Consider the following 24585-nt stretch of genomic DNA (forward strand, 5'->3'; position numbering starts at 1 on the left):
AGATGCAGCTAGCCAGGGTTAAGAAATAAGCCTTTGGTCTGGAAGAACAGGGTAGGCCACAGCAAGGGCTCTGCACTCATACCCTGCTCCTGGTTTTGCCTCTCCGCCCAGCCTCTTCCAGTGTGGCCAGCATGCAGCTCCAGTTCTTAAATTCCAGGCATGGTCCTGGAGCTTGGGATTCTCACCTCAGTGCCCACTGCCTCATCCCCACTTCCCGGTTCCCGCCTCCGCCGCCAACAGCCTGCAGCCCCCACATCGCCCCCGCCCAGGCTTTAGCTCCAGCACCCGGCTGCCTCTGCTGCAACGGCTGCCATGGTGATAGATCTCGCGAGAATTGCCGCTCGCTACCGCGCAGTTCTCGCGCGATCGGGGAGGTGGGAAGTATCCCGGTCTAGGGGTGGGGGTGCGCCGCACAGCTCCCGTCGCCTTCGCGGCTTCCGGTGCTAGGTGGAGGAAAGGAAGGAGGGAGCTGGGGAGCGGGGCCGGGGGAGCAGCCTTGTCGAAATCGGCGTGGGGGAGTCGGAGGGAGCGGAACCCGTGCCGAGCGGAACCTGCGGGGGCGGAGGCGGTGGCTGTGGCGGCGGAGCTGGGAGCAGGAACAGGTGAGGGTCTGGGGAAGGAAGGCGGGTCCCCGTAGAGGAGAGGCTCGGGGTGGGGGCTGAAGAGACAGACACCACCCCCCCCCCGCCCCCGGCACAGCCGGCCATGGAGCGGTGTGGTCTTTCCCACCCGAGAGCTCGGGGAGGGGGCGCCGGGCCAGTCTCTCGCCTGCCCCCACATTTGAAGGACGCGGAGCTGCCGTGGGGGTGGGGGGCGCACACGAATTTGTGCTCTGCCTCGCACGCGGGGGCGACCCGGGCTGCAGTTAGGTTCCCCTCGCCTGCAGAACCCGCCTTACGGGGGCTCGGGCTTGAGGTGGAAGAACAGTCCAGAGGAAGGTGATGCGGGGGCGGAGATGACTGTTTTGTATCGTTTTCCTGTTAAAGGGCTAGGGAATGCCGCTCTTTCCTATCCTCTCTCCTGCTCCACCTTAGTACTAGGAGACCAGAGCCTTGCTGCAGTGACACCCTGTACCCATCGTGGGGCAGGAGTGCGTAGGGGGTTTAGGCATCAGTCTGCCAGGCAAGCTAGTGGGGCACCCCAGGGGCACTATTCCGGTAGAGGTTGCGCTTTGAGTCTTGGGAACCGCACGTTGGGAAGAGGGCAGCAGGTGGGGAGCGGGCGGAGGAGAGTCAGAAGACGGGGGTGGGGGTGGGGGGGAGATCAGATCTTTGCTTGGAGAGCAGAGGTGGTGCCTTCCTGCCCTAGGCAAAGCGCCGGCGGTCTTACAGGAGGAGGGAGCAGCTTGTCGCTGGCTCTGAGTTTGTGTCTTCCAATCCGCATTCTTCTTTAGGAAGTACCAGGATTCCCGGAACAGAAAATGGAGCCATTGCTTACACCAATGTTTGAGGGAAGGAGGGGGAAGTGGGGTTCCCTGTTAACCCGGGCCACTTGCATAGCAAAGTGATAGCTCCTCTTTTGGGGGAGTTCCCTTCTTTCTGGGTTTTATTACAGCCGGTCTCCCTCTGACCAGGCCAGGAGGAGTGTGGTATGTGGTCAGGAATGAGAAGAAATAGTGAGGTCATACAGTTGAGGGAGAAACGTAACTCAAAACCTACCTCAGTGCTGTTGGATTGGGTCACCCCTGGTCTATGGCATGAAAGTTTTATGGCTAGGAGATCTGCTGCAGGAGTCTGATTGCTTGGTCAGTGCAACAGGAAAGATTCTAGTCTCTGCATACTTTTCTCCTCTGGCCTTAATCAGCTGGTGACCATCTTTGCTGCCATTTTGTCTTGAGCTTCTCCGGGTAAGTGTCTCCACTTAATATGACTGGAGTGGAGCAGTGAATTGGGTTTTGCCCATTAGACCTGAGTTTGAATAACATGTCTCTGGAAGCTCATTTTAAGGAAGAAACTGATCCACAGAGGTCACCTTTTCACAGAATGAATCATTGACCTTGGATTTAGCTGGGAAGGGTCCCTTGTGTATCACACATTTACATGCTTCCTGCCTCCCAGCATAGAAAAATTACTATTATTATTACTTTAAAGATTTTATTTATTTGTTAGAGAGAGAGAAAGCATGAGCAGGGGTAGAGACAGAGGGAGAAGCAGGTTCCCTGCTGAGCAGAGTGTGTGATGCAGGGCTTGATCTCAGGACCCTGGGATGGTGACCTGGGCCGAAGGCAGCCAGTTAACCAACTGAGCCACCCAGGCGCCCCACAGCATAGAATTATTACCTTGCATCATCAAAAATTTTATGTGTAAGTCTTGTTTTTCCAAAGAGATGAGACACTTTGATTGCAGGGATTGGATTTTATGTTGTATCTCCCACAGTGCCTAACACAAACAGTAGGCCCTAGGATGAATACAGGATGTGAATGAGTGAACTCAACGAGCTTTTGGAATAAAGTTTGAGGAAAGAGAAAAAGGTGGTTTGGTTGTCAGGGAGAATGCCTGGAGATAGCTGAGTGAGGTACAAAGGCCCTTAGGCAGTGTAATTAAGAAATCTTGGTCTCTCTACCTTCCTAAGAGGCACAGTACAGACATGGATAATGGAAACTAAGACACATAAAGAAAAATATTACTAGAACACAAAGTCATTATCTATCTGAAATCCCAGATCTCCTGCTTCCCCATCATGGGCAAAGGGTTCTCCATCAGATGTTAAGTCCTTCAGAGTATTGTCAAAATTGAAATTCTGGAGATGACGGAGGAGAGAGCCAATGTATGTATGTAGTGCCTGGCACAGAACTGGTGCCAGTGCTATTATTAAACTGAATGTAATATAAAGGAGGGGTGACAGCAGGCTGGAAAGAGTGGAAGTGAAGTCTCAAGTGCACAAGGATCATATTGTATGTGTTCATTTCTGCTGCTCTCTTTTGCCCTGGAGTCTTAATAAGAGGAAATGGACTCAGAGGGTAGTGGGTGGGATTTGTTGCTTGAAGGAGGAACTTCTTTAAAACCAGGTTTGTTAAAGCTGAGTAAATAACAGGGAAATTGTGGAACTGCTTTCCCGTACACTTTTAAGAATGGATGCCAAGCAGCCCAAGACTCAAAGCATATCACTGTTTTTGGCTCTCCTCACCATTTTTGTTGTGGGTCAATTTAGAGGCAATATGTTGTGGTTTTTCAGAGGTGGACCTTGGAATCAGACAAAACTGGGTTCATATCCTGCCTCTGCTAATTACTAGTTTTATGAGTTTGGTGAAATTACTTGTCCTCCTTTAGATTCATTTTCCTCATCAGTAAAGAACATGATAATGATAGTGCCTACTTCATAGTATTGGCATGTGAATTAAATGAGATAATCTATGTAAAGTGCTTAGTACCATACAAAGCACATAGTAAGCCCCAAATAAGTGTTAGTTGCTATTAATAATCATCATCATAATAGTAATAATAATATGAGCACTTAGGGCTGCCTCAAAGGAGAGGAGGTTGACAAAAGAGTAACTTGCCGCCTGTGTAGAGGGATGATTGTTACCATGACTTTCTTTGCTGGTCGTAGGCTTATGAGCAATGAAATCTTTTTTCAGCATCAGCTTCACAGAGGCAGCTCCTGCTGCCTGAGTGGGAGGTGAAGCTGGAGCAAGGCAGGGGCCGTTAACCATCAACTTGGATGCAGGGTAAGGACGTGGGGGCTCAAGAATAGTGTTCACGTTAGAAAGTCAGCATGAGGGCTGCCTGGGTGACTCAGGGTTAAGCCTCTGCCTTGGGCTCAGGTCATGATCTCAGGGTCCTGGGATTGAGCCCCGCATCGGGCTCTCTGCTCAGCAGGGAGCCTTCTTCCCCCTCTCCCTGCCTCTGCCTACTTGTGATCTCTCTCTCTCTCTCTTTCTGTGTCAAATAAATAAAATCTTAAAAAAAAAAATAAAAGGAAAGTCAGCATGATTAAAGTAATGGTTGACTCTTTTGCACAAGAGCACTCTAATTGACCTAGGTCAGGGATTTAAATTCCTGGGTCCCTTTACCTTAGGTCTCACTCAGTATTTCAGCATCCTCCATTTCCTGGGCCACTCTTTTCATTTAGTCATATCTCCTTTAAATGTCTGCCTCTGAGTATGTTTCAGAATGTACTGTATTAAGGCCCAGAATTGTGATGTCTGTGTAATTCTATTTGCTATACCTTTTCAGCATCTGTCACAAATACAGGTAGAGTGCTAGGAAAGCTTTTTGATACTGAAAAGACATGGGGAGCATTCAGAAGTTCCACAGATGTTTGAAGGCTTGCATTATAGTCTGGGAAAGACCTGATTGAGGTAGAGATTCCATGAACGTTTTAGAGCTTTGCATAGGACTTTTACAAAGGATCTGCTGTGCCATATGGACCAGAAGGGACATGGTTTGGGATTTCATGGATCCACCATTATCATTATCACCATATTCCTGAAGAAAGGTGAGATGACTGGGTGTAGCATATCTCATCCTACCCTTTAGTTCCTCATTACTGATGAGAGCTTGGTATAACCTTTCCTTTATGAGCTTTTACACTAGAGTGTCAGGCATGGATGTTTAAACTTTAGCATGATTTAGGATGCAGGAGAACATCTGCTCTTTGTTGTAGTGGTTTTTGACCCCCCTCTAACTCTTCTGTAAAAGCAATTAAACATTAACTTATATAAAGTCTTATTTGAAGTCTGATATGTTACGTGGATAAAAATGGGCTGCTCTGGTGGTGGTGTAGAGGGGAGGAGCATAATTAGAGCCTCTTATATAGTACCCCCATCCCCAAGCCTATGAATCCCATCTAAGGAACCCTAGAGCTCTGAGAACATAGCAACCATTTCTCGAGTTTGTCAGATACAAGAAAAGGATCAGGGATCACCTATAGAATACTGTCTTCCTCGAGCTCAGAAATATTTTACCACCATCAGTGGAACCATACTCCTCAAAAGCAAGCATGTTAGTCACCAGCTACAGATTAGTCATGGTGCTGGGGACATGAAACATGAATAAGGAAGGCATGGTCCCTGCTGACAAGGGGCTCATAGTTTAGGGAAGTAATTCCTCAATCTTTTGTCATCATGGCATAAACAGAAAATGGTAATAGTGAGACAGATATAGTTCTTGCAGCCTGAGACGACTGGCCCTTGGGCTTTAGCCACCTTAAGCCCTGCCTAGCCATCCAGTACTGATGGGATGTATGACAGACCTGTAATGCATTAAAGGCACATTATTTGGGAACTTTTAGCTCTGGAAAGCAAAACAGACAAATATGAATAAAACATACTAAATCCTAGAGTAGGAGTGTGTTTGAGGTGCTAAGGGATAATCGGTAACTGTTATTCCCCCAAGCTAGTCAGTTTCCTGTATTCTGAATCCTTAGACTGCTCTGTAATGGTGGGCCTTGTCTAAACCATAGCATCCTGTGTCATCTGACCACCAGCAGCTCCATTTTGACCTGTGAAGTGGGAGCCAGATTGGAGCAACATTTATTAGGGCTTTAGGATGACTACTTGTGGAATTTCAGTGCTTTTGTAATTAAGAAAGCATAGTGAAACATCAAAATAGTAGAATCCACAGGATTTAATGACTGATTAAATATAGGTAGGAAGAGTAGATGAGTCAGAGATGATTCCCAGGTTTCTGGCTTGGGTGATCTGGTGGCACTTCTTTAGCCAAGAATTACAAGAGGAACAGATCTGAGATTGAAGGTATTTGTTTTTATTTTTTATTTTTTGTGTTTGTTTTTAAAGACTTTATTTATTTGACAGAGAGACAGGGAAAGAGGGAACAGTAGGGTGGGAGAGGGAGAAGCAGGCTTCCCGCCGAGCAGGGAGACCGATGAAGGGCTCAATCCCAAGACACTGGGATCATGATGGGAGCTGAAGGTAGACGCTTAATGACTGAGCCACCAAAGCGCCCCTTTTCTTTGTATTTTTGAAAGATTTTATTTGAGAGAGAGAGACAGCATGAGGATGAGCAAAGGAGGGGGGGGAGGCAAAGGGAGAGGGAGAAGCATACTACCCACTGATTAGGGATCTCACCGCTCCCTGGGCTGATCCCAGGACCTTGAGATCATGAGCTGAGCAGAAGGCAGATGCTTAATCGACTGAGCTACTCAAATGTCCCCAAGATACAATTTTTTAGATTAAACTTGGATTTTGAGGTGCTAAAGTATGAGCTCAGGAGAAAGTCTGGGCTGGGTATTTGGGAATCATCTGCACAGATAGTAACTGAAGCTATAAGAGAAACCAAGATCCAGGATGACAGCAGTTAACTGGCTATCTACTCAAAGAGCCATTCTTCCCCTTCCTGCTTCTAACAGAACCCCAATGTGTTCAGATATTGGGGAGGGGGACATAAAGATACCCTTCCCCAGCCCAAGGGATGTGGGCATTCCATTTCCCTTGCCAATGACTGAGTCACAAGTGGTCATGTACTAATTCTAGCCAATAAGATATGGGGAATGTCTACTGGGAGCTTCTGAGGAAGTTTTCCTCAATCTTAAAAAAAAAAAAAGACATGGCAACATTCTCTTTTCCAACTTCAGATGTTTATGTAGAAGAGTGAGATGCTGGAGTGATTCTGAGAGCATGAAGAGACAGACATAAGAACTCTAGGATGTCAGAGCAGAAAAATGGAGAAAATTTGGGTCCTTAATAATGCTGTAAAGCTGGTAGATTAAAAAACCAAGTGTTGGGTTCCTGGGTGGCTCAGTGGGTTAAGCCTCTGCCTTCGGCTCAGGTCATGATCTCAGGGTCCTGGGATGGAGCCCCTGTCAGGCTTTCTGCTCAGTGGGGAGTCTGCTTCCCCCTCTCTCTCTGCCTGCGTCTCTGCCTACTTGTGATGTCTCTCTGTCAAATAAATAAATAAAATCTTTAAAAAAACAACAACCCAAGTGTTCTAGCTGTAGATTCCTGTGTGTAGGGGAATATATATAACACAGTTTTCCATTTTGACCATTTTTAAGTGCACAGTTGAGTGGCATTAAGTACATTCACACTGTTGTGCAACCATCGCCACCATCTATCTTCAGAACTTTTCCATCAAACTGGAACTCTGTAATTGTTCTTTTTTTTTCTTTTTGTTAAGATTTTATTTATTTATTTGACAGAGAGAGAGAAACACACACACACACACACAGAGTGAGAGAGGGAACACAAGCAGAGGGAGTTGGAGAGGGAGAAGCAGGCTTCCCGCTGAGCAGGGAGCCCGATGCTGGACTCTATCCCAGGACCCTGGGATCATGACCTGAGCCGAAGGCAGATGCTTAATCGACTGAGCCACCCAGGTGCCCCAAGAAACTTTTTAATTGTTAAATAATAACCTGCATTTCTCCTACCTCCAGCTCCTTGCAGCCACCATTCTATTTCTGTCTCTATGAATTTGACTGTTCTAGATGCTTCATATATATGGAATCATACAATTTTGTCCTTTTGTGTCTGGCTTATTTTACTTAGACTTCAAGCTATATGTTTTAATAAATTTACATGTCTTTGAAGCCCCAGGTGCGTCTTTTGTCTTTTGCAACTGATGCTATTCTAACTGATGTATCTAGCGTAGTCAGTACAGTGGACAGGAGAAAAGGCCAAAGGCAGAAACTTGGGGCGCATCAACATTTAAAGCAGTGGGCAAAAATGAAGGCCAGGAAGGAGAATAAGAAGCAACCAGAGTGGCCAAAAGGACATCAAGACGGTAAGACAGCATAGATACTAATGAGGAAAAAAACCTTAAAAAGAGCGGGAGGGGGGGCACCGGGCTCAGTGGGTTAAAGCCTCTGCCTTCCGGCTCAGGTCGTGATCTCAGGGTCCTGGGATTGAGCCCCGTATAGGGCTCTCTGCTAGCAGGGAGCCTGCTTCCCCCCTCTCTGTCTCTGCCTGCCTCTCTGCTTACTGTGATTTCTCTGTCAAATAAATAAATAAAATCTTTGAAAAACAAACAAACAAACAAACAAACAAAAACAAAGGGCAGGAAGGTCAAAGGCTGTAGACAGGGCAAATTAAAATAAGACCTGAAAGTGGCACCTAAGTGGCTCAGTTAGTTAAGTCTCACTCTTGGTTTCAGCTCAGGTCATGATCTCAGGATTGAGATTGAGCTCCACTGCGGCTCCACACTCAGTGTGAAAACTGCTTGAGATTCTTTCCCCCTTCCTCTCCCTCCCCCTCTCCTTCCACCCCCATCCTCCTGTTCCCTCATACACCCTCGCTCTCAAATAAACAGACAAATAAATAAAATCTTAAAAAGCCTGAGAGATACCTGTTAGACTTAGCTACTAGTTGATGCTATTCTTACAAATTAAAACATACCCAATTAAAATTAGGCTCTGCTTAACTCAATTAACAGTGTTTAGGCTCAGGCCAGAATCATGCCAGTTTTCCTTCTAGTCTGAGATGACTTCAATACAGAAGAACTTGAAAGGAGGCCACATTATCGAGAAATGAAGGATCAAACTTGCCCTGTCTGCTTAGAGAGGCCCAAGCACCTGGGAAGGGTCTGGCTTTTCCCATGGACAGCTCTTTTTCTGTGGACAACCAGCAAGTGAGTCAGAACAGAGAATCTGGTCTGTTTCAGAATACATGGCCAGATAAAAAAGTGATGAGATAAAAACTAGACTCATTTGTTTCTGTGGAACATTCCGTGGCACTGCCCTCTAACCAAAGTTGTCCTATTCTTAGAAACTGACCAGCTTACAACCATTCCATCTCCTGATATTCCATGGCTCTTCCAATGCCTACAACTATAGCCTGGAATATTCAAAACACTGTGTTTTTTTTTTTTAATTATTTTTTATTCTTTTTTAAAAAAATGATTTTATTTACTTATTTGAGAGAGAGAGCAAGAGAGCTTTGCTCATGCGCAAGGCTGGGTACGGGAGTGGTGGGGAGAGAAGTGGACTCCCCACTGAGCAGGGAGCCTAATGTAGGGCTCAGTCCCAGAACTCCAGGATCATGACCTGAGCCTAAGGCAGTAGCTTTTTTTTTTTTTTTTTTTTTTTTTTTTTTTTTTTTTTTTTTTAAAGATTTTATTTATTTGATAGAGAGAAATCACAAGTAGATGGAGAGGCAGACAGAGAGAGAGAGGGGAAGCAGGCTCCCTGCTGAGCAGAGAGCCCGATGCGGGACTCGACCCCAGGACCCTGAGATCATGACCTGAGCCGAAGGCAGTGGCTTAACCCACTGAGCCACCCAGGTGCCCCCTAAGGCAGTAGCTTAACTGACTGAGCCACCTAGGTGCCCTGTTTTGATGTTTCAAATCTGTCGTTTTGTTTTTATTGCCATCTGTGGTTAAGAACTTCTGATTTCTCAGCTGTATTAATGTACCTCCCACATGGGCTCTCTGCCTCAAGTCTTTTCTCCTTTTAATTTATATCCTAAATGAATATCAGAATGGTCCTTTTTTTTTTTAATTTTTTTTTTTTTAAGATTTTATTTATTTGACAGACAGAGATCACAAGTAGGCAGAGAGGCAGGCAGAGAGAGGAAGGGAAGCAGGCTCCCTGCTGAACAGAGAGCCCGATGTGGGGCTCAGTCCCAGGACCCTGGGACCATGACCTGAGCCGAAGGCAGAGGCCTTAACCCACTGAGCCACCCAGGCCCCCCCCCCCTTTTTTTTTAAAGCAAGCTTTAGACCCAGCATGGGGCTTGAACTCACAACTGTGAGATCAAGAGTTGCATCCTTGGGGTGCCAGGGTGGCTCAGTGAATTGGGCCTCTGCCTTTGGTTCAGGTCATGATCTCAGGGTCCTGGGATTGAGCCCCACATTGGGCTTCCTGCTCAGCGGGGAGCCTGCTCTCCACCCCTCCCCATGCCTGCCTCTTTGCCTACTTGTGATCTCTGTCAAATAAATAAATAAAATTAAAAAAAAATAGTTGCATCCTCTACTGATTGAGTCAGTTAGGTACTCATAAAGGACGATCTTCCTAAAGCACATACTTGATCATGTTACTCAGTGTGGCCTTTAAGGCCCTTCATGATCTAGTCCCTTCCTACCTCTCCATTGTGGTCACTTCCTTTTACTCACAATGTGGCACCCAAATAACCTGACTCCAACTGCACCTGGCTTGGCTAGTAAAAAGTGCTGCCTCTAATTCAAGTCTTTATGCCTTTGACACACTGTTCCCTCTCCCCCACTCCCTCTTCTTTATTGTTTGATTACTTCCTGTTCTGTTGGGAGTCCGCTCAAGGGTGACCTGAGAATCGTGTCTGGGAATTGCCCTTTAACCTTCAGTCTTGATGAACTGCTCTAGTTTTCTGTCCCCATAATACTATTTGCTTATTTTACACTTAACCCTCATGCTGTTCTGTAATTCTCTGGTTGCTAGTCTTTCCCTCTCATTGACTGAGTTTCATGAAGGCAGAAATTGTCTTCCTTTTTTTTTTTTTTTTTAATTAAAAAAAAAAAAGATTATTTATTTATTTAACAGAGATCACAAGTAGATGGAGAGGCAGGCAGAGAGAAAGAGAGAGATAGAGGGAAGCAGGCTCCCTGCTGAGCAGAGAGCCCGATGCGGGATGCCATCCCAGGACCCTGAAATCATGACCTGAGCCGAAGGCAGCGGCTTAAGCCACTGAGTCACCCAGGCTCCCTGTCTTCCTCTTTTTATCCCTAGTTCTGTATACTCGATAATTGCTTAGTGAATGGATGGAAGCTGCCATCAGAAGCTATTTCTTGGGTTTAGGAAATCTCTGAGTCCAGAAGAAGTCATTGAGATTCTAATCTATTAGTTCTTGTGTGCTTGTGATTACAGTGCTCTTGAGACAAAAACTTGGAAAGTTTATAGAGGTCACAAGCCAGCTGTGCTAAGGAAACTAAATACGGGTAGAACCTGCTTTTGTTTCCTTATATTTTATTGGGCTGCTCCATTGGCTTTACTAAAAATAGCATCTCTATTAGTGATATCTCAGTGTGAACATGGTCTGGGAACAAAGCTGCTTTTAGCGCACCCTGCCTGGCAGCAGAGGGTTTGAGAGACCTTGGTCTCCTTTTCCCTGGACCCGTGTAGCCTGAACAGGAGGAGTAGTTGCCAGGTCAGAAGTCCCCTCAGAGGTGTCATCGGAGGCAAGGCCGAGTCAGCCAGCAGAGTTAGGTGGGGGGGTGTTGTGTGTGGCAGAGTGAGTGTGACTCTCAGAATCACCTGGAGAGTAAGGCAGGTCAGGATGGCTGAGCGGTCCCAACAACAGCCTGCCTCTCCTGGGGGGGTGGGAGGACTGGCTCGGGGGCGGTAAGCTGTCGTCAGTGAGGACATCCTCAGATGAAGCTTAAATCAGGCAGTGTGCTTGATTGAGCTCCTGCTCCACACTTTAGGAGCTCTTCTTGTTATTTGTACCAGTGATAACAAAGTTTGTGGCTGTAAAATAGAATGTTGAGATATACTTTTTTCATCATAGGGGTATTGCCGTAGCCCATTTTTCATCTGAAGCCACTCATCTTCAGTTTTGACTGCCGATTCTTGGTTTCTCACAGCCCGTGGAACCCTGGCATTTTGCCGTATCAACACAGGAGTGCCATCTGTGGTAGAAGAGAGTAACTAGAGGCTGTGCAGTACATAGGGAAACAATCCAGGGTTTATTTATTTTTTTTTGCCATGCTGCTTCCCAGAGCTTTTTTAGGAATGCAGTATGGGTGAAAGTGAAAATTGGCTATATAACCCAAGAGGTGTGTTCGTGACACAAAGCTGTAAGTTGCCACCATCCTCGTGGTAGAGGCAACGTGCTAGCTGGTGATAGGGACAGAGAAGGCCAGGACAAGAGAACAAACATCCACTTTGGAATGCTCATCTGAGTCCAGTTCCTGATTATATTAAAGAGGAGTCATAATGTCCAGTAATTTCAAGGCGTGGTGCTGCTGCCAGAGGACATGCAGTGACTACGTGGGCATTTCATCAGTTATCCATCAGGCCCATTGCGTGTTCAATGGCAGAAAATTCCACCGATTTTGGTCTTCTAGTTCTTTTGTGGTATTTCCAAACCAGTCTTGGGGTCAGATACGGTGTGGAAGATGACCAAGAATTGACAGGATATCATAGAAACCAGCTGTGCATTACACAGAGAGACCAAGTACTGCTAGCGCAGAAGAAATGATAGGGACACTCTCAGAGGAGGCTCAAATTGGCCCATGTGCTTGGTTGAACTGCTATAGAGGGCTTGGTACTTGGAGTGGGGACAGATCCAAAATAAGTAAAAAGCATAATCCTTGCCCATGGAGAATACAGTTAAACTGTAGAGACAGTAAATGTACAGACTTCTGAGAGAGAGAGAAAGCTCCATGAGGTAGTATGTGCCACATGAGTGGCTCAAATAATTCAGGGACATGCCAGGAAAGAGAAGTGAGTATAACACTGGGATGGGCTTTTGAACCAAGACGTTAGCATATTAGCTTAGCAGAGAAGCAAACCAGAGGACAGTGTGTGCATGTTTTGGGGCAAGGTTTTTTTTTTTTTTTTTTTTTTTTAAAGATTTTATTTATTTATTTGACAGACAGAAATCACGAGTAGGCAGAGAGGCAGGCAGAGAGAGAGGGGGAGGCAGGCTTCCCGCTGAGCAGAGAGCCTGATGTGGGGCTTGATCCCAGGACCCTGAGATCATGACCTGAGCCGAAGGCAGTGGCTTAACCCACTGAGCCACCCAGGCGCCCCAAGGGGCGAGGGGTTTTTGTCAGCCACTCGCAGTTGGTAGTCTCTCAGTCAGCAGTTGCTTCATTCATGAGGACAGCAAGATAAATGCGAGGTGTAAATTCAGTTTGAAACCTGGGCCAAAGCCTATTACCAAAGCCTTAAAGCAAAGTATCATCTGGAGCTGGAGAAGAGGAGACCTGAGTAGGAAACAAGATAAAGACCAGGAAGACTTGGGGAAGGTTTAAATTTCTGGAGGTGAGGGTGGCAGAACCAGAAGTCTGACTACTACAGATTGCCAGGGTTGATGGAATCTGATCTTATTAGCTGGGCAGAGGTCCCCTCTTGCTTAGGGATCTTCCGGGATCTGCCTGCCTCGGTGGGTTTAGGTAGGATGGGCAGGGAGGATGGCCAGTGGGCGACTTGGCTGAGGTTGAGCCCTAGGGTTGAGCCAGGTCCTCTCCCTGGGGTGTGAGCCCTCTGGGTCAGGGGCAGGGCTCATCTGAGGAACCTACCAGAAGCACCACGCCTGGCTCATTAGTGGATGTCTGGGAAGGCCTTTGAAGATGAAACACTCCATAAGCAGTCATTGTTTCTGTTTTTTGGACAAACTAGTACTTTGGTCTCCAGGGGCTGTCGATCTGGCTCCTCTGTACTAGTCTGGAATTTGCTGCAAACTGAGTAGAATAGGAAACAAACAAACAAAACTGAAATAGTTTTTGAGAAAACAGCTCAGCTCCCACTAAACCCCCATGCTTTAGCTTGTAAACCAGATTCCTTCCCATCCACCTTTCACATTCTTGGGTTTGGGTGCACTCTGTCTTGACCTGTTCCTTCGCCTGCTGGGTTTGGGGTGTGTGTGTGTGTGCCTCTAGTTCCCAGACTCTATAGAGAATGCCAGCAGCTGGCATATGGTGATTGCTGAATAAGCTGCCCGCTGACACATGTCTCCTGCAGGCACAGAGAACTGGCTGGCATGGGCGATTCTGAACCCCTGTTTCATTGTCTCAGAGATGCATTTCTGTGGCTGTCTTGTGCCATAGAGAAGGGAGGGAAGAGGAGAGGGAATGAGTGACTCTAGGATTCTGTCTTTGGGGGTAATAGGTAGGGTGGGAAGATGGGCATTTTGTAGCTTCATAGAGCTTCTTACTGCCATCTTTGTATTTTCCGCAGATCTTAGTTAAGATCCTAGTATGCATGAGGCATAAGCTTCCAGTGCATCTGAGAGAGCTGCTTAGTAAGGTCAGTATTAGACCTTGGAAGTTTGAGTTCATTTGTTCAACTGCTGTGTACCAGGCACTCACTATTCAAGGTACTGGGAACACAGCAGTGAATAAAGTAGATAAGGAGCTGACATTGTAGTAGTAGAAAAATGGTATAGCAAGAAACAAACATGTGATGTATCCAGTGGTGCTAAATGCTATGAAGAAAAATGAGGTGGGATAAATGGGGTAAAGAGTGATGTGTGTGTGTCAGAGGTGGTTGTGAAGGTCTCGATTAGGTGATCCTCCAATGGATACCTGAAGGAAGTGAGGGGATACTCTGTGAAGGTTCTCTGGGAGAGGAACATTCAGGGCAGAGCAAATAGCAAGTATGAAAGCTTTGAGGCAGGAAAGTGTTGGGAAACTGAAGTGGAGTAAGCCAAGGGAAAAGTAGTGGGAGAGAAGCAGGGGAATGCAGATTGTCAGGACCTGGTAAGCACAGTGTGGCTTTGGATTTTACTGAAAGGAAGATAAGAAGCCAAGAGAGGGTTTTGAACAGAGAAGCAGCATGACCTGATTTTGGTGTTAAAAGTAGTCTGGCTGCTATATGGGGAATAGACTGAAGGGGATTAGGGAGGAGGCAGGGAGTGAGGTGACTGCCTCATTGCAGGTGAGAATGTGGAGGAACTCTCCTTGGATAGGCCACGGTGAGCCTGGGAGTGAGGGTTAGCCTAGGTGCTCCGTTGTATGAACAGGGCACAACTTGACCTTATTTATTCCTGATTAATTTTGTTGTGTGGAAGGAAGATGGAATTGTAGGCATATAGAAGGGGAAGAAGTGGAATCTCTTGATTGAGCATGGACCTTGGGAACCTGACAAGCCTGAACTTTGTCAGGAGTCACAAAGAGCCACTCCTCATTCTGCTCCTTCCTCTTTCAGCCTTTCCAGGAGTCTCAGGGTAAGGTTGGGGGAGGGAGGGGCATTCATGGTCTTGCAAGGCCTTGTATGGTATAGAGTGAGAGAATTGAAGGGACTTCAGAAGTCATCTAGTTCAATCCCCTCCATTTATAGGGGCAGATATGGATAGGGAGAAAAGCTCATCCAAAGTCCCACAGGTACATTGTGGCAGAACAGGTGTCCTGAGTGTTCACGGCTTTGTTTCTGCTTCCAAAGACTCAGGATGTGTCTGAGTGGGACTTGATTTTCATAGCTTACTGTGAATTTCAGCCATGACTTTGACAAATCCCATTTACATGAAATCCTGACTAGCAGATGGTGGTAATGAATGTGTTTCTTTGCCTAGGATCGTGTTCTCCATACCAGGGCCCAGGCCAAAACCAGACTGCCACTGCCCGCACTTGAGCCCTCCTGTCCTCAGAAAGTGGTTGCTGTGATCATGGGTAATATCTTTGGAAACCTCCTGAAGAGCCTGATTGGGAAGAAGGAGATGCGCATCCTGATGGTGGGCTTGGATGCTGCAGGGAAGACCACCATCCTGTATAAGCTGAAACTGGGCGAGATCGTCACCACCATCCCCACCATTGGTAAGGACACAGCTTAGATGGAGGCTTTCATGCCAACAGCTTGGCCAGGCAAGGGCCTATTCCTAGATCCTCCACCTGGCCACCAGGCAAGTCCATGCAACTTGGGGGGATTCAGGGAAGGATGGTTATTTAGCTTACTAGCAGGTGCTGGGGCTGCCGTTTGCTCACCTTCCCGGGCCCTCTCTGATGCGGGAACTTCCGCAGCCTGGCACTGAACAGTTGCCCTCAGGCACTGAGCTAGTTTGTTCTCTGTGTTGTTTAGAAAGCGGGTGAAAGGCTTTGATGTTCCTGCCAGAGGCCAGGAGTTGTTTCAGTTTAGATCCTCAGTGGCCCTGATCCTGGTTAAGACCTGCCTGTGCGAGGGAGAACGTTTGCCTTCCAGATGGGGCTCCAGATCATCTTTGTCCACTGGTTCTGCATTTGGGCCTCCAGGACTAGAGCTCACTTTTTTTTTTTTTTAATTAAATTGATTTATTTATTTTCAGAAAAACAGTATTCATTATTTTTTCACCACACCCAGTGCTCCATGCAATCTGTGTCCTCTATACTACCCACCACCTGGTACCCCAACCTCCCACCACCCCCCGCCACTTCAAACCCCTCAGATTGTTTTTCAGAGTCCATAGTCTCTCATGATTCACCTCCCCTTCCAATTTACCCCAACTCCCTTCTCCTCTCTAACACCCCTTGTCCTCCATGATACTTGTGATGCTCCACAAATAAGTGAAATCATATGATAATTGACTCTCTCTGCTTGACTTATTTCACTCAGCTCACTCAGCTCACTTTCCCCTCACTGTGTTTCCCAAGGCCTACATTTTAGCTGCGGCAGACTGCGATGACTGAGGTACAGGAGTGGGGCTGAGTCATTTCTTTGCAGGAGGGAGAGGCAAAGACAGAATGAGTGGAGGTTAGCTCACGTTACCAAGGGGATTGTGAACCTCCTAACTGGCCTTCCTGGTCCTCTTCCATTTTTTCTCTAAGGTTTTCTTTTTGGCCTTTAGGCTACTAGGTCAGGGGATACTAGGCCTGAGGAAGCCTTAGCTTTCTTTCCTTTGCTAGGACCAGAGCTGTGCTGGGGGAAACAGAAACAAACCACTGGGGTATTGTTTGCAGGGGTATTTGTTCACTGCCATTGTCTGTTTTTTCCCAAAGGGTTCAACGTGGAGACAGTGGAGTACAAGAATATCAGCTTCACAGTTTGGGATGTGGGTGGCCAGGACAAGATTCGACCTCTCTGGAGACACTACTTCCAGAACACCCAAGGTACGGCATACGAATTGCCCAGCTAGGCATGGGTTGGTTTGGTGTGAGCAGAAGGTGTGGCTGTGATTCTTGGTTTTGGCCAACCAGTCCTCACCCTGCCGCAGCTCCTAGAGGTGGGAGAACAGGAGGAAAGGGAGCACATATTTGGAGGGTGTACAGAGAGTGGTGTTGGCATTTGGTGGTAGGGATGAGGGGAGTTCATCTGCTGTCTTACGCAGCCCATGCTCTGCCTCCCTAGGCTTAATATTTGTGGTCGACAGTAATGACCGGGAGCGAGTAAATGAGGCCCGGGAGGAGCTGATGCGGATGCTGGCGGAGGATGAGCTCCGGGATGCAGTACTCCTTGTCTTTGCAAACAAACAGGTGAGACTTCTCCCCACCCGTGGATTTGAGAGAGATCAGCCTGGCTATGGAAATCATGGGTGTTGGGGCTCATTGTAGGGAAAGCCCTGTGTTGTGAGTTTTGGAAGTGGGAGGATTATGATTACCTGGCTTATTGATGTTCCTCTTCTTGTCCCCTACCCAGCTTTAGTCAGCATCACTTCTGTCCTCAGGGATTGGGGTGGGAGATACCTCAGATCCCTCCTTTACCTTTCCTGTTGCAACTGCCCTCACTCCTGCAGTCAGACAGACCTGATTCTTTGTCCAGTCTGAATCACCTCTTCACTTCCCTATCAACCCCATATTTGGTTTGCAGCTCCCCAGTGGAATGACCTTTAGCGCATAGATCTATGGTTCTGGGATGATTAAATCCAAAGCAGCTTTTTCGGACCTGGGTTCTGGTACCTACAATGAAGGAGGAGGAGAGGATGCTGGTACACATTGCTTTGGTAGATTGGTTCCCTAGAAGCCTTTGAAAGATCCTGAGCCTCCTTTTTGTGTGTCTCCCTCGTGCTCCAGGATTTGCCTAATGCTATGAACGCTGCTGAGATCACAGACAAGTTGGGCCTGCATTCCCTGCGTCACCGCAACTGGTACATTCAGGCCACCTGTGCCACCAGCGGGGACGGGCTGTACGAAGGCCTGGACTGGCTGGCCAATCAGCTCAAAAACAAGAAGTGAGAGCCAGACAGCCCTATCCGACCACCCCACCCACCCCTGACGCACCTACTGTCTCCCTGCCCCAGCCCTGCCCCTTCCTTCCCGTTGCCAGTGTGGCCAGGGCCCTGGGTATCATGTCCGCATGCCCAACAAGAGCCTTGCCCCCCGCCTTCCCTCCACCCCCTGTCCATGACCAGTCCCCAGTTGCTGTCCTGATGATGAATCATTCCAATTTATCGGATTTAAAACAAAAACAAGGTTGTTATGGTTTCATGGGTGGCCCCCCCCATCCTCTGGGGTTTGGGAGGGGTGGTGGGGTGGGGTATTCTCTCCGTTCGCTTCATTTGGCTCTGGTTGCTGTGCTCTTGGCATCTCAGTCTCTTCCCTCTCCCCACAGCTCCCTCTCCTACTCCCCATCTTCCTTTCCTTCGCCCCTCTCTTCCTGTTCTACATGGAAATTGCACGGGCCTCTCTGTGTGTGCGTGCGTGTGTGCGCGTGTATATACGTGTATAGAGAGATGTATATGCAGGGGGAAGGGTGGAGGGGTGGGGGGAGACTCAGTGCTGGGGGCCAGGTCACACTGCCCACTCCAGTCTATCATTTGCCCCTCCCATGCTGGTGAGATAAAGGGAAGAAGGTAGAGGCAGGAGAGTAGAGGGAAGGCTGCCGCAGTCTTGCACTGCTTCCTCTCCTCTCTGTGGGTAGATTTTTCTGGATGATAGGACAGATGATGGATTTTCCACCACCGTCTTTCTTGTACCCCTCTCTCCACCCCGTTCAGGGCAGGGGGGTGGTGTTTATAGCTAGATGACTGTTCCCAAGGAGATGCCATTCTGCCCTGCCTTGCCAGTGAGAAGGAGAGAAGAGCCCACTCACTCTTATCAGCCCAGTATTCAGCTGATCCTCCTCCTCATCCTTAGATCTGTTCCTCAGGAGCCTGTGAGGAGGATGGTGAAGGGGAACAAGACCATGGGGTATGTTTGGGATCCAGGGCACGGGGTGGGTGGGCCTCAGGTTTTCCGTCTTCATCCTTTTGTGTTGTTAGGAGAAGGTGAGGCATGGATCAGTCTACTCTTGCCTTCCCATGCCCCCCCTTCCTCATCTTCTGCTCTCGGGGACTGGGTGGTTCATCTGTCCTTTGTCAGAGTGTCCTCACGGTAGTAGTCCTGCTGACCTGACCAGGGCTGGCTGGGTGGTTTAATGGGGAGCAGGGGAGTGAGGGTGACATGGCAGGCCTCAGTTTCAATTCCCCTGTTCTCCACTTCTCTCTTTTTCTAGTCTGGGATGTGCTGAAGGCTGAAAATCTTCTTTTCTGTTTTTAGACCCTCAGACTATCCTGCTGTCCCTCCTCACACCACCCCAACAGTTTTCTTCTGCCCATTTCAGCCCCTTCCCCTGAATCAGTTGAGGCTTGGAGTGGAGGAAATTAGAACTCTGAAGTAGTTGTTGGTGCTGGTGGGATGTAGTGGTCTTCAGGGTCCTCCCACCATTATGTAGTTGTTCAGAAACTGCTGCTACTGCGTCTCTCTGTTTACAGGGGGCGCTTGTCCCTGAGGTCCTGGCCTGGGTCCTGACTTTGCGGTTTCTATGAAGCCGTGGCTTTTCTGTGGGCTCCCGTGTGTGCTGGCTGCGCCCTGAGCTCCAAAACGGTCGCCCATGACCTTTCTGCTATGGTCAGGGCCCAGGCCCCCGTCCCCTCCTTCCCCCACAACATGGCTGAGGGGCCCCTTCCCAGAAGGACTGTCCCAAGCCCACCCCATGTGGCCAGGTGTCCTGCCACCTTTGTCTACAACAGGCAGATCAGTACCCCCACCCTACTCCAGGTTGAACTGTGAAAGAGAGGTTCCAGGGGTGTCTCCCTCAGTGCCAGTTCCTTAGTGATGTACTGTTTACCCAAGATGCAGTGGAAGTGTGCAGGTCTCCTGATCTCTAGGCCTGTGTGTGTGTGTGTGTGTGTGTGCGCGCGCGCGCGTGTGTATTTGGTGGCAGGGGTAAGGGGAGAGGTGTGCTGGAGCTTCTAGTTCATTTTAACATGTATTCATTCCCCTGACCCCGTGGATGCTTTCCTCTGCCCCTTTCCTTTGCCTCTGCCTCTGTTCCCTCTTTTTTTTTTTTTTTTTTTTCCTCCTGCACTTGTTGCCTCTCCCCTCCTGAATTCTTTCCTTTGCCTTCTCAGCTCATTCACTGCTGTTGCCTATCTGTCTCCCCTTTCCTTGTTTCATTCCTACTTAGGATTCTCCACTCTTGGTCTCTGCAATAGCTGAGGATTTGCCTCTTCTCCTGCCTCCCAGTCTGACCGTCCCTAATTAGATGGCAGTCCCAATTATGTTTTTCTTACTTAAGGCCCACCCCTACCTTGTTTTGGGGGGCTCCAAAGACCAGTGGGCCTGAGGGTGTTAGGCAGCAGCCTTGGAGGTTGCCTTGGTGTTGCTCAAGGATCCATCCAGCAGGGGGCAGTAAGTAATCGTGGTAGTGTCCTTGGCTGCTAGGCCCTTGGCAGGGGTGGTCCTTACTACAGTCCCATTCTCCTAAAAGCTCTTTTTGGATTGGGTTTCTCATTCCATTTTTGCCTGCTCCCTCCCACACTCTCCTCTGGTAGATTTAATTTTATGCTTTCCTCTGTTACAGCCTTTCTTTTCCCCTAGATTCCCCTCTGCCTCCCTCCCCTCCGAAGTTTGTTTTGTGGTGTTACAGTGGTAACTGCAGTCCTGGTTTTTCTCTTCTTTTTTTTCCCCCTCTGGAATGTAGACTGTATATGTTTAATAACTCACCTTCTCTCTCCTTGCCCAAAATGTGGGATACACGATGACTGTGACCCTGGTTGGAAATTAAACTTGTTTTATGCAGCTTTGGAGCAGGCCTTCATCCTTGATGTGCAGCAGCCACTGGGCAGTATTTTAATCGTGAGGGTATTCCTATCTCTGGTCCCTCTCTCTAGACTACTCCTTCTCTCAGCAGAGGGGTAAAGGGTACACTTGACAGGGGGAGAGTGAGGTTATGGAGGGACTTAGGCTTATTTCTACACTGCTTACTACTTTCCATCATACTCTGAAGGGGAGCCTAAATGAATTGGGCACCAAAAATGTGAGGGCTTCATGACTGTGCTCTTTTAGTTGTAAAGGCTTTCATCCTATTCTTAGCCTTATTTATCACCTGTTGGTAGTCATTAGGGACTTCAGTGGCTAGAGGGCCCTGAACTTGGAGTGACCCACCCTGCCTCCACTCTCAGATCTCCCCAACCCTGTGCAGTCAGGGGCTTCTAGTTGGAACAGGGTTCCCTCATCCAGAGATTGGAGTCCCCTCACCAAACTATTTCTAGACTTTAGCAGTGAGTAAACATGAAGGGTAAAGGTCTGGATAGTGTAGTGAACTTGATCCTCCTCACAGCTATGGCCCTGTATCACCTCTGCTTCAGGCATGCAGTTCCCCATTGTCAGGATGCCAAGCCTCATCCAGAGATTCCAAAGTGTCCTGAGGGAAAGGACAAGCCTCTGCCCTCCCAGCCCACTCCTGCCACTACTCTCTTCCTCTCCTGCTACTATTGTCTGGCTCTAGGACAAGAAAGAGATGGTGCTCTCCTTCCTTTGGTGGGTGAAGTCTAGGTTAGTTAGGCAGGCATTCTTCACTCTCACCACTTTCTTAAGCTTTGGAGACAGAGACCTTCCAATCCTGACGTTATGGGAAAGAGACAGGATTTAGGCATATGGTAAGTTTGAGAGCCCCAAGTACCAGTGTGAAGAAAATCATTTGTATTCAGTTATGTCTGTGCTCCTCAAAAGTCCTGCTTGGTGACCACAGTTACTGATAAGAACACCTTTACCAAGTGCCTTATTTGTACATTAATAAGCATATTCTTTCTAGTACTATAGCCCATCATAAGATAGTGATAATGGAGAGGATTTTAGCTGGATGGCAGGTCAGTGGGTGTCTTTTTGACTCCTGAAGAGGATGGCCTAGTCCATTTTGCCCCTCAGTGCTCCATTTAAGGTGCCAGGAATGAGTTGACATCATCTGATGTCAGAGCACAGTCCCTTGTGGCTGTTGCTTAAACTTTTCAGCTTCTTTTAGGGGCACATGGTGGGATGAGGAAGAGACTTAACCTGGAAGATAAGTGTTCAGCATCCAGCTCTTAGGACAAATAGCAACCATATCTGCCCAGAACTTGAATAGCTCTTCAGTTATGGCTTGACAGAAGACTTGGGCCCAGGATCTACTTCAGAATACTCTGGGCAAGGGAGTTTCCAACATGAGCCTAGAGAGAGCCAGTGGAAAGTCTTGGATTGGTCTGGCTGGGGTGGAGGACAGACTGTCGCTTTCATTTCAGAGTTTGGGGACAGTGACAGGGAAAATGAGTGTGGTATGCAGGAGTTTCTCAGACTTGAGGTATAAGGTCTGAAGGCTCTGGGGGTTCACTGCATCACTTCTAGTTCAAGTGCCTAGATTGGTCAGAGCAGAAAATTGACAGGTACTTAGTACCTTTTACGGTTCCAGACCTGTTAAGAAGGAAGTCTAACCACTGTCCTGGTGGAGAGACCTGGCAATCCATTTCTGGGATGCTCTGAAATCCTTTGGGATATCCATAGTGCAGCACGTGGGTCAGTGAGAGTTGGGGAATAACTGTGGGGGGATACCCCTTTGCTGCTGCTTGGTGCACAGCGTGGTATCTTTGGGCAGGCAGTCATAGTACTAGGAACACTTCTTTTCCAGTTCTGAAGTTCTGAAGGGTGTGGAGATAGGAAGGCCAGAGTCCAGCTCTCTACTTTCTAACCTGGTAACTGGAGGGATAGAGTAAGTACTGTGCTGGTAACTGGGGAGTGATAGGATCCAGAGGCCTGCCTTCCTCTAAAGGTTTTCAATCTAATTGGGTTTCCTGGCTGTGGTTGCTGGGATTGGGTAAGAATGACCCCAAGTTCCTGAGCAAAGGGAAGAGAAGGTTAAGTCTGAGGAAATCCAAACCTTAGGAAAGGGAGCAATGCAGTGCCTGAAGGTCTAGAAGTGAGGAACTTGGGACAGGACTATTCACAATCATGGCTTGAAGGTGAGTGTCTGCTTGTGTGTGTCACTTTGGCTGTAAGCTGCAGAAGAGAGTGGGCTGAATGAGGGCATAACCATACCTAAAAAGAAAACATTTTGTCATCCAAGACATACCTGCCCTTGAAAAAGCGGCATTAGATTTTGGATCCAGATTTACATATGCTGACTCACAGGCTTTTTGTTTATTAACAGTCTGTTAAAAGTAAACATATTAAAAACATTTAGAAAGCAGTCAGTCAGTGCCCTGCTTATGGTCTGGCACATAATAAGCATTCAGCCTTGATGAATAAATAAACATCATTGTCCTTGACCAAACAGGATCCTGGCGGGTACCCTGTGAGTCCAGGGGGCTGTGGTAGAGTTTCGGGCTCAGGTGGGCTTGCGCAGCCCTCTGTGGGTGATAGTGTTGTCTTAGTTTTGCCTGATTCCCACTATCTACCCCCTGCCTCAACTCCACCTCCACTTCCCCTTCCCCTTCCCATTCCTGACAAAGTGTCAGATCTGGACTGGGCAGTAGCCTTCCATCTTCATGACACCATTCCAGTCACCCCGCACACCAGTGCGCATGGTCACGGCTTTGCTCGGAAACCTTCAGTGGATTCCCGCTGCCTTCATCTGACATTCAAGCTCTCCACAACTAGCTCTTGCTTCCTTCTCAAACTCTCTTTCTCTGCTCCTCTGCCTGAATCCATTACTTCAACCAAAATTGTCCACTCATTTTTCCCAAATATCCGACCTGCTGCCTTTATCCCTTTTTCTTTTTCTATTTATTTATTTTTAAGATTTTAATTATTTGACAGACATCACAATAAAGCAGAGAGGCAGGCAGAGAGAGAGTGGGAAGCAGACTCCCCACCGAGCAGAGAGCCCAAGGGGGCTTGATCCCAGGACCCTGAAACCATGACCTGAGCCGAAGGTAGAGGCCCAACCCATTGGGCCTCTACCAACCAGATGCCCCCCTTTTCTCACTTTAAAAAATTTTTTTATTTATTTGACAGAGATTACAAGTAGGCAGAGAGGCAGGCAGAGAGGAGGGGAAGCAGGCTCCCCACTGAGCAGATAACCTCATGTGGGGCTCGATCCCAGGACCCTGGGATCATAACATGAGCCAAAGGCAGAGGCTTTAACCCACTGAGCCACCCAGGTGCCCCTTTTTCTCACTTTTTAAAGAATACCACTTTTCTTTAAGATCTGCAAAGCTGCCATGACCTCTTTAATCACAAGGACTCTTCCCCGCTCCTTTAGTTTCATTAGCACAACTCATTCAACACCTCCCATACATTCCCTTGTATTATTATATATTGTGTTCATTCATTTACTATTTAATTTTAAAATATATTTTTGTAACCAAAGTAATTTTCATTGTGGAACATCCAAACAATACATAAGTATACAGAGCAACATGTGAAACCTGTTCCCCCTCTACTTTTCTCACTCCCATTCCCAAATTAACCACCCATGGCTGCTTAGTGTGCCTCCTTTTGGTAGTTTCTTTTGTAAATATATATACCTCCACACACTTGGGGAGGGGTTAAAATATAAGTGTACTCCTTTCATATCTATTATTATTATAAAGAATTTATTTTTTTAAAGATTTTATTTATCAGAGTTCACAAGCAGGGGGAGCAGCAGGCAGAGGGAGGAGAGCCCGCTGAGCAAAGAACCCAGTGTGGGCCTTGATTCCAGGACCCTGAACTTAACCAACTCAGCCATCCAGGCTCTAGTCTTGTCCCTATTCTTTTTTTTTTTTTTAAAGATTTTATTTATTAATTTGACAGAAATCACAAGTAGACGGAGAGGCAGCCAGAGAGAGAGAGAGAGGGAAGCAGGCTCTCTGCTGAGCAGAGAGCCCGATGTGGGACTCGATCCCAGAACTCTGAGATCATGACCTGAGCCGAAGGC

General features: G+C 47.7%; 1 protein-coding gene across 2 annotated transcripts; it reads left to right on the forward strand.

The window, feature by feature from the left end:
- Positions 1-364: 364 nt before the first annotated feature.
- ARF3 (ADP ribosylation factor 3) lies at positions 365-20495 on the forward strand. Of its 2 annotated transcripts, none has more exons than XM_004778902.3 (5): positions 365-602; positions 15101-15341; positions 16497-16607; positions 16846-16970; positions 17508-20495. In XM_004778902.3, the coding sequence occupies exons 2-5, from the start codon at positions 15194-15196 to the stop codon at positions 17667-17669; spliced, it is 546 nt and encodes a 181-aa protein (XP_004778959.1). In that variant the 5' UTR covers positions 365-602; positions 15101-15193; the 3' UTR covers positions 17670-20495. The 2 variants fall into 2 exon arrangements, with proteins under 2 accessions (XP_004778959.1, XP_012904625.2); XM_013049171.2 differs by lacking the exon at positions 365-602 and adding an exon at positions 13812-13836.
- Positions 20496-24585: the final 4090 nt, after the last annotated feature.

Source organism: Mustela putorius, unplaced genomic scaffold (assembly GCF_011764305.1).
Source record: "Mustela putorius furo isolate JIRA1106 unplaced genomic scaffold, ASM1176430v1.1 tig00537227_pilon_pilon_pilon, whole genome shotgun sequence".
Taxonomy (NCBI): domain Eukaryota; kingdom Metazoa; phylum Chordata; class Mammalia; order Carnivora; family Mustelidae; genus Mustela; species Mustela putorius.